This window comes from Cibotium barometz, chromosome 8 (genome assembly GCF_041138505.1).
Source record: "Cibotium barometz isolate CiBa-2024 chromosome 8, ASM4113850v1, whole genome shotgun sequence".
Classification (NCBI taxonomy): domain Eukaryota; kingdom Viridiplantae; phylum Streptophyta; class Polypodiopsida; order Cyatheales; family Cibotiaceae; genus Cibotium; species Cibotium barometz.
This window is the reverse complement of record NC_141053.1, coordinates 26,314,875-26,325,083: the sequence shown is the minus strand read 5'-3', so window position 1 is coordinate 26,325,083 and position 10,209 is coordinate 26,314,875. Positions and strand designations below refer to the sequence as shown.

The following is a 10,209-nucleotide window of genomic DNA, read 5'->3' as shown; positions in this document are numbered from 1 at the left end:
ACATGGTATGCAAGCGCCATATCTTTCTACTCTTATTCAAACTCATGCATGCAAGCGTAGACTCACAACTATCATTGTTAACACTTAAGCATTAAGGGCATCTCTATATCAGCTAACTCATGATAAGCAGCCAAGTTTTTAACTACATATAAGCAAACTAAATATGTTTAGTGGCTTATATAGTAACAAGACCCCAGTCATTATACATGCAAATGGTACACAACAAGGACCATGGTGGCAACAAAAACAGAATAGTTGAATGGAAGTCATGCAGTAAGAGGAATACCAGACCATTAAGTACAAAACAGCCTTCCCATTCTGCACAAACCTTCTTAAGTCTTGCCGTCATAAGCATTTAGAACTTAAAAACCGTTGTCTGGGCTCTCCTAGCTTTCACATTATCCAACTTCATATTATAAAACAAACAGGAATGAGTAGGAATGCTAGCATAAGCAACCAGTATTACCATGCAAACTAGTGGAAACTTCACAAGCTGGAGTTCAAAAGTCAATTTTCACTTAGGACTTCATATGATAGGAGTACAAAAAGACTTCCCACAAGTACACCTTTCCATTTTGTACAGAATTCCATAACCAGCAAATATAGCTTTTACAGCACACACGCACACAGGAAGTTATTCATATACATTATACCATCACAAACTTAGTTACTACACGAGTATTTGAAAATAAGAGTAGCCAAACCATTTATGTCAGACTAATAGAACTCACGATCAGGGAAAACCAGTGGGGCAAGCAGAGACCATATGAAAAGACCCGCAGTGACCCATTGTGTGGCTATGCGCACCCAAACAGACGACCACCCAACATCAATGAGCTCTTGGCCATCACTTCTTCCGTTTGTCCACCCCGTCAATAGCATTGCCGAGTACATGCTGGCAAGTGCAAAAATCAGATGAAAAAAGGAGTAGACATAAGTCACTGACTTCGGCTCACTCTTCTCATCATTTTCCTCTACTTCTCCCCCTTGCACTGGCAGCAATGGTTTTTGGGCACCTGCAAAGCAAATGTAAAGCATTAATATATTAGCTAATCAACCACGTTTAAGTGCAAAATAAGAAAAAAGTAAAGTATTAAATGCCTGCTCGTGGAGAAGATGGAGGTGATAGAAGTGCTGTCGAGGAGCCTGCCCGGACAGCAGAGTACACGACGGACAGAACTGTTGTGAGCAACCCAACGACAAGGGTGCCCGTCGACACTGCTTTGACATGGTTATGTAAGCCATTGCATTCATAATCACGAGGCTCACTCGATAAACCACTGTAGCACAAGTAAGCACAATACAGGGATATGATCGAAGCCGGCAGTAGGCTTCCACTCACCTGTTTGAAACAGCATAGCACACAGCTTAGAATCATAAATAAGTAAAATCATAACCGTCTCCAAATGATCTTAGAAACCGTTGGTTTATAAGAGTAAACATTGCAAAATACTACCTTTGGGTGCAGTGAGATGACTGTGAATGCCAGGGCAAGGGAAAGCGTCACCACAATGAAGAACAAATTTAGCTGACAGTCATGCCCAGACAAGGTGAACCAATGGAAAAGAAGTCCCACGAGTGTAAAGGTAGCAGTGTAACAAAATAAAGATGCAAGAAGCAACGCGACATACCTGCAAAATAACGCAACGAAAATCAGCATTAAAGTTGAGCTTTGATAATGTGTGTGTGTGTGTGTGTGTGTGTGTGTGTGTGTGTGTGAGAGAGAGAGAGAGAGAGAGAGAGAGAGAGAGAGAGTGCATGTGCCTAAATTTCATGTACATGTATATGCATGCATGTAGTTAGGTGTGCCTATGTCATGTATGTTTTAATGCCCATATCTCCTTCTGTTATATAATTGTGTAAAATGATTGATTCGATTTTATAATCTTTATCATTTGAATAATTCACTGCCATTTTTTCTTAAAACGTACCAAAACTTCTCATCTTTCTCCACCCATGCTGCATTCCAGCCATGTGTAAAATCCAACAAGAGGATGACTTGGATGAGCAAAAATACTCCGGAGCCAAACTTGGACATGGCCTCTGCAAGACTAGGGATAATTAACGACTAAATATTTGTAGTTAATCAATGCTTTCAATTGCGTCTAAAAATAATAAACTACACCTTCTAGGCATCGAAAGCATACCGTACGCATAGATGGCCCCATTTGGAAGGAAGAACATCAAGGCTATAAGCACAGACCACACAATAAACTTTACCAGCCACCCTCCATGGTGCCATGAATCCCGCACATCTCTTTGGTCCTTCACTCCTACCATCAACACAGCGAAAAGAAGGAAAAACAGGAAATTTCCCAAGCTCACACGAACCACCGCCTGTGTTTCAAACCACTCTTTATCTGGAACATGAGCAAAAGTGTTGATCCCTGCAAAAACAGGAACCGCTTAAGGGTAAGCACAGTAATCTATTGAAAAAAAAACTTTTCAACATGTAAGAAGAATACAATAAAGATTTCAACAACAATATAAGAAGAATGTGGCAGACGACAGGAAACCTAAAACAGAATAGGCATCACACTCTCCACAAATACATCACTATTCTACACGTACTTGGGATGTGTTGATTCAACTTAGACAGTGGTCTTGTAAAAAACAAGCATGTATCTAGCCTTCTCTAGAGCTTGTAATACATAGAGTGGTTATGATATGTAATTAAGGTTGTCTTTGAGCCTCTTGAGACAAAACGCCATAATCTACGACTGAGAGGCTGCGTACACCCATCAGGCAAGGGCACCATCAGGACTGCGCGTCAAGATAAGCATCCCCCCCAAACATTCTGTATCAAGCCTAAAAAAGTTGCTGGATTTTGCTTCAGGGTTCAGCAGGCAAATCAGACTACTATCGTATAGGGCTAAAGCTAGGGTTTCACTGCAAAAACATATCATCTCTAGGGCTTCACTTCACAAAAATATCAGCAGAGACATTAAATATGGGCTACAACACCAAACATCATGTATCCCACATGGATTGCCAAGGTTACGGTTACAAAAAACCTGCAAAAACATATCATCTCTAGGGCTTCACTTCAAAAACATATCAGCAGAGACATTAAATATGGGCTACAACACCAAACATCATGTATCCCACATGGATTGCCAAGGTTACGGTTACAAAAAACACATCGCTAGTCTCTTTTTTCCCAGGAAAAAGATCCTTCTATTAGTTAAAAACGTCAGCAATAGGCTAAGCGTACACCCTCATAAGAGGCAACAGAGATAAAGGAAGAGGGGGGGGGGGGGGGGGGGGGGGGGGGGGGGGTGGCTGGCCGCTCTTGGAGGGAACCTACCTCATACAAGGGGGGAAGCCAAACCAGCGGCCTGTAATGCCAAGTGATCTAGCCAGCCCGATCAGAGAGAAAGGGGCCCAGTGCCAGGTGTGCAAAAAAGCCTCGCGCTATCTATGCATACGATCCAGATCACCTTGAAGCTTCCCCCACTGGCCGCAGAGGGTATCACTGATGACAGTCCAAATGGAATGGATGGACTCAGCTTCTTTTTTTCTTTTTTTCTTTTTTTTTGGGGGGGGGGGCGGGGGGGGGCGCATTGACCTTGTGCAACGGGCCCACCATATATGCCATGCAGCTATGCTGCTAATGATATCCCACCTCTGGTAAGTCCTAGGTGTCACGTGCATGCCCGTGCCATGGCTAATCTTCGGCATGAACTGGCTTAATCCTTGACTAATGCAGCAGTTAGGACAAGCATTTAGGTCACAATCAGTAGCCTAAGCATTAGCATCAGCAATCACAGCATCAGAACCATGATCTTCATCATCATTGTAAGCATCAACATCAGAACCATCAGCAACATCATCAGTTTCAGCAGCATCAACATCATCATCATCACATGTAGGTTGGGGCTTCTGTCGGCTGGTTGTAGACAGGCTGTCGGAAGCCAGCAGAAGACCTAGCAGCAGGCGGCTGATTGCCCAGACACTAGCTGACAGAAGGGGACTACAAAGCACAGCATTTAATATATTAAAGACGGTGGTTTTGTCCAGCGTGGCCGACAGCTGGCAGCTGGCCGACCAGCACTCCAGGAGCATATAAAAGCATCTCATCGTTTTCAGCATTTATCAAGTTATTTTCAATTCATCAAGGTCTTCTGCTGGCTGCCGACAGCCAGCCAGCCGACAAAAGCCCTAACCTCCATGTGATGATGATTATGTTGATGCTGCTGAAACTGATGATGATGCTAATGGTTCTAATGCTGATACTTACAATGATGGTTCTAATGCTGTGATTGCTGATGCTAATGCATAGGCTACTGATGGTGACCTTAATGTGTGTCCTAATTGCTGCACTAATCAAGGATTAAGACAATTCATGCCGAAAACTAGCCATGGCATGGGCATGCACGTGACATTCCCTTCTGCTAAACTTGATGATGGGGTGGACAATGTCATCCTTCCTCCCTGGTCTACGACTGACTTTGACTTCTACTTAAACTGCTACTAACTTTGACTTCTACTTACTGACTTTGATTGATATTTTTGTCTGAACACCTTCACTCTTGATCTCCACTTCCAAGTCTTGATGAAGAACCGAGCATCTGTTCACTGTTGTCCCCATGCCTGTTTTCCCTTAACCTTGACACAATAGTAGGTCACCTACCGGAACTAACCATGCCTGTTGCTAGGCCTTTGGAAATGATCTGAGAGCTTAATGATCTGTTCACTGTTGTCCCCATGCCTGCTTTCCCTTAACCTTGACACAATAGTAGGTCACCTACCGGAACTAACCATGCCTGTTGCTAGGCCTTTGGAAATGATCTGAGAGCTTAATGAGGTACTGGGTATGCGTACCTAGCCTCAAGGAATGCTTCCTCTAGCTTCGCCTACAAACCACTCCATCTGCTACCCTGTTGCATCTTTTCTACTGGAACTATGCACCTTCCTTGGGAGTTGAGACTGAACGCTCTTATACCAATGTTGCATGCGCGGAAGCCTTGTTGTACTAATCCATAGCCCTAAGCTTGATTAAGAACATTGATGCTAATTAACATGGTTAAGATAGAGAAGAGAGAAAAAGAGAGTGTTTGGTGTCAGGGTTTATGGTACAAAAAGATTACACGATGCTTGTACATGACTTCGGGCAATGGTCAGCCCCATAGGGGTGACCTTGGCCCTTCTACATGATTTATGCTGATATCTAATGATGAATGATGAACTGAAAATGACTTGATAAATGCTTTTATATGCTTCTGGAGTGCTGGTCGGCCAGCTGCCAGCTGTCACTTCTACTAAACAAAACCACCTTCTTTAATATATTAAATGTTGTGCTTTGTAGTGTCAAATCCCCATAGGATCTCGTAGAACCCTCCTAGTACAAGACTCGAAACCTACAAACAAACCAAACAAACATGAAGGGAGTGCAGGCCTGACTCACCTCCCAACCTTGACAGCCGTGGGCAAGCCCACAAGTCTTGGCTGTCCCCACCGAGCCACGAGCTGAGCTAACTAGATGGACATACCCACCAATCTCTACCTCGTGACGTCCCATACCGCCACGAAGCTACCCTCGCGGGCCTCGAGACTGTTGCCGGCTGCATAAAGCAGGTGCACGTCTGCACTAGATCCAGGCTCCTGATAGAGCTCTCACAAAGACACGCAAGACTCTATATACTAATGACTAACCTTGGCCACCCTTTTATAGCCTCTTGGCCAGTCATCAGGCGTCCACAATTGGGCGCCCGCCCGTTTGTCTATTCCTAACTCAGCTCGCCAATCAGTCTGCCTAGCTCCAAGCTTCCCCAAACCTCGAAGCTAGTCTTGTGTGCGTGTAGCACACAGTAGACACACACTGTGCACATTACATACTCCCCTTCTCTAAGAGCTCATTCCTGAGCTCACTAAAAAGCCAAGGTAATCCCTCTGAAGGGTAGTCAATGTCTCCCATGTAGCGTCCTCCTCAACACGATCCTTCCACTTGATCTTGTATTCCGTGATAAGTATATTACGCAATCGTCTTTCACGAAATCCAAGAATCTTTTCAGGTTCATGTGGAACAAATGTCATGTCCTCGACATCTATGATTTCTTGAGGAGTAACTAACTGGTCTATTCCACCCAATACTTCCTTAAACCTACTGACATGAAATACAGGATGAACTTTCACATGAGAAGGCAAATCCAATTCATATGCAATTGAACCAATCCGTCGTGTAATACGAAATGGTCCACAGTACCTAGGGGATAATTTCGAAGATCGACCTGTCCATAAAGTCTCGGAATCTTTTGGAACTCGCAAATACATCATCGTTCCTTCAGAGAACTCTCTGGGTGAACGATGTCTATTAGAATAAAATATGTCTTTGTCTTGAGCACTTATAATAGATTCTTTCGCACCTTGTAACATTTCTTGCATATCTTACAAAAAATTACGTGTTGCATCATGCTGAAGTCCTAAGAATTCCACTATAACAGGTGATCTAGGTTGAAAACCATACATAAGCATGAAAGGACTAAAACCTGTACTCATATGCTTAGTACTATTATATGCAAATTCTAACATAGAAAGATATTCCTCCCATGAACTCTGTCTTTTGGAGACATATGCTCGAAGCATATCCTCCAAAATCTGATTCACTCTTTCAGCCTGGCCATCAGATTGAGGATGATCTGAGGAACTCAAATTCAAAGTTGTTTTCAACTTCTCAAAAACAAGTCTCCAAAAATCACTTGTAAACTTAGTCCCTATCACTGACTATGTCCTACGATAACCTGTACAATCTAAACAATTGCTCAATAAACTGACGTGCTAATTGCGTAGTTGTAATGGCCTTTCGTGTCGGTAAAATCTAGCCATTACGGAATAGTAAACCATTCCGAATCATCCACTCGCCTCCTGCAGCCTGAATGGTAGACTGCTCAGTCATTGAGTCTTGGTCAATCAATGAGCTCCCGTCCTGGATCTTCTGTCAAAATGGACCAAAATAACTATCAGTCCTACAAAGCCCTCTCAATAACAGTAGTAATCTCAGTGAACGACAAAGTATTCACCTCTCTAATTCGACTAAGCGCATCTACGACTATCCATGGACCCTTTTCGATAACGAATCTCAAAATCAAAATCTTGCATTAATTCAATCCATCGAGCTTTCCGTCCTCTCAAATCATCGGCATCACACACATACTTGATTGACTAATGATCAGTCAATACCACAAACTTGGAGCCATATAAATAATGTCTCCAAACCTTGAGAGCGTGAATGACAGCATGAAGCTCCTTCTCAAGGGTTAGCCAACGAAATTGAGTATCGTCTAGCTTTTTACTTTCGAAAGCAACAGGTCTACCATCTTCAAATAGAGCAGCCCCGATTGCATAGTCACTCGCATCAGTTTGAAGAACATAAGACCGACTAGGATTGGGTAAAGCTAAGATAGGTGCTTCCTTGACTTTATCTTTCAAAAGTCTGAAGGCCATATCCAGATCGTTATTCCAAGTGATAGGCTGATTCGACTTACGTCCACGACCTTTCAACAAGTCAGTCATCGGTAGTGTGAGCTAAGAGTACTCCCGCAAAGATTTCCGAAAAAAAACACCAAAACTGAGAAAAGAACGAAGTTGTTTCACTGTCTGCGGTATAGGCCAGGCCAGAACCTTCTGAACTCGATCATAGTCAATGCTCAATCCATCTCTAGTGATCTTGTGTCCCAAGTAAATGATGTCTATCATGAAAAACTCACATTTACTTAATTTAGCATACAGTCGATTCTGTCTTAAAATAGTTAAGACAATCGTGAGGTGTCTAACGTGATCTTCAAGAGTACAACTATATATCAAAATATAATCCAAGAAAACAACCACAAATTTTCTCAAATGTTCACGAAAAAGATCGTTCATCATTTGCTGGAAAGTAACTGGAGCATTGGTTAACCCAAAAGGTAATACGAGAAACTCTTAATGACCATACCTAGTCCGAAAGGCGGTTCTTTCAACATGCCTTTCACGAATACGTATCTCGTGATAGCTAGTACGTAAATCTATCTTTGTGAAATACTTCGCTCCGGCTAACCGGTCAATCAGGTCATCTGATCTAGGGAGAGGATAACGGTTCTTAATTGTCAGCTTGTTCAATCTCTTGTAATCTATACACATTCTCCAGGTGTTGTCCTTCTTTCTCCTCAAGGTGATTTACTTGGACGGATTTGGTCCATCCTCAAATAATCTTCGAGTTGTTTGGCCAACTCATCTTCCTCAGCTTGACTCATCCTGTATGGTGAAATATTAACAGGGTGAGCACCAGGGATCAGGTCAATACGATGATCTACTGCCCTTTCAGGTGATAAGCCCGATGGCAGTTACTTAGGACATACATCTTGAAACGAATCAAGTATCTTCTGTAATTCTTTGCTTTCAAATACACTTCATTCATTGACATCCATAGAAGGTATGAGAAATAAAGAAAGTGGAATCAATACACATTGGAAAGCAATATACAAAGAAGAATCCATTATATTACCAAAATCAACTGTATTTACAAGAGGTCCCTGAGAGGGATGTATACAATCACCTAAGATACTATACTGGGTGTTCCTATGTTAAAAAGAAAAAATATGACTAGACCAATCTATCTGGACTTGAAGAGTCTTAAACCACTCAATCCCTAATAACAAGTCTACATGTTCTAGGTGCATAATATAGCATTCCAAAGTATCTTTGTAGTCCTGAATCCGGATCGGTAGCGTCTCCACCTTTCGATACCATACTTGCCGACCCGCAAGTAGGCGTATCTTATAGGTATGATCATTGGGTGTTGTATCAAGACCCAATTTCTGTACAAGTTTGTAATTACCAAAGTTGTGTGAGCTGCCAGGGTCTAGAAGAATGTGGATTCTATGGCCAATCACTTCTCCATAAACTCAGAGAAGATCATGCACGCCAAAAACTTTTGAGTTGAACAGACAATCAGAACATGAACTAGGACGAGAAAGTACAGTAACTAACGTACCTGTCAAAGACAACTGGTTAGCTGTCTTTGGCTTGGGTCCTACGTTGGTCTTTGCAACCTTTTGCTTCGGGCACTCCTTACACACGTCTTTTTTCTTCGCAACTAAAGCAACCGCCCTCCTTCTTGAGCTTCAAAGCCTTGAGGAGACATTTGTTCTTTGCGGGGATCGAAGTAGAATTCTTCAAAGGTTGGTCCAAAGACTTTCCTTCTGTCGTGCTAGCCATCAGTGCAGAGAACTTCCTTCTGTGCTTGTTCCCCTGCTCGGTCATGGGTTTAGACTTGGAAGAGACCATTGTATCATCATAGATATGAGTGAAATGAATGGCCTCGTCCAAAGTTTTGCATTTGTTGTTTTTAACCTGTAAACAGTATGAGGAAACCCAAAAGAGTAGTAGGATCCATCTTCGTAGCTTTTATCTGCAAGTCCCTAAATTTCTGGAGATAGATCTCATAAGTGAGGTTTTGCAAGGTCATGGTCAAAGTAGCAAACCGAGCAACAATATCATAGTCATCCTCTTTCTCGAGGAATTCTTTCTTAAAGACTTCTTCGAATTTTGCCCAAGTCGTTGGTTTAGGGTTGAGTTCCTTCCACCAAAGCAAAGCTTTGCCTAAGAGCAAACCTGCTGCTAATTGGATCTTTTTGCCATCGTCATATGGATGAAACTGAAAATGGACTTGTCACTTATGTAGCCAAGTGTCCACTATCTCCTTGGTACGCTGCTTTTGCTCGCCCCCAAACTCTTCCAGAGTAATATTGGGGCCTAAAGCAAATACCAAAGTATCCATACCCGAAAGAGTAGATAGAATAGTGGTCAACAAAGAGATGGAGTTCTGTAAAGCCTGCAACTTTAAACTCTTGGAAATCTGATTTTGAAACAAAATCGTTGAAAAGATCGCTATCGGTGGCTTCCGTAACCTACAGGTCTTCACGTTCGGGAATAGGCTCCAACTCGGATTCTTGAGTCGACATCTTGAAGAGGACAAGATGAGAGAAAAGTTTGATCTTGCACAAAGAAGAGTGCTAGAGAGCTTGAGAGATGTGTGGCAAGAAGCCTCCTTAAGGGGAATTTATAGGCTTCCCCAAAAGCTTACTTAGCTTTTGCTTTTGTGTTTTTTTTTTGTAAAAAATGTATATATATGTATTCTGCTTTTCTTTTTAAAAAAACACTTATAAAGCAAAGCATGGGTTTTTTTTAAAACACCCTCTAAGGTGTGGGTTTATTAAAACCCATAAGCGC

The 10,209-nt window shown here is 42.3% G+C and overlaps 1 protein-coding gene across 1 annotated transcript in view; it reads right to left on the bottom strand.

Annotated features, from left to right (window-relative positions):
• Positions 1–499: 499 nt before the first annotated feature.
• The window catches only part of LOC147636098 (uncharacterized), a 56,656-nt gene continuing 46,946 nt past the window's right edge, over positions 500–10,209 (bottom strand). The window contains exons 2-6 of the mRNA XM_086801522.1: positions 2,148–2,387; positions 1,932–2,043; positions 1,457–1,631; positions 1,102–1,342; positions 500–1,016 (exon numbers count right to left, since the gene is read on the bottom strand). Coding sequence (XP_086657648.1) covers positions 718–1,016; positions 1,102–1,342; positions 1,457–1,631; positions 1,932–2,043; positions 2,148–2,387 — 1,067 coding nt within the window. The 3' untranslated portion in view covers positions 500–717. The remainder of the gene's footprint in view (positions 1,017–1,101; positions 1,343–1,456; positions 1,632–1,931; positions 2,044–2,147; positions 2,388–10,209) is intronic.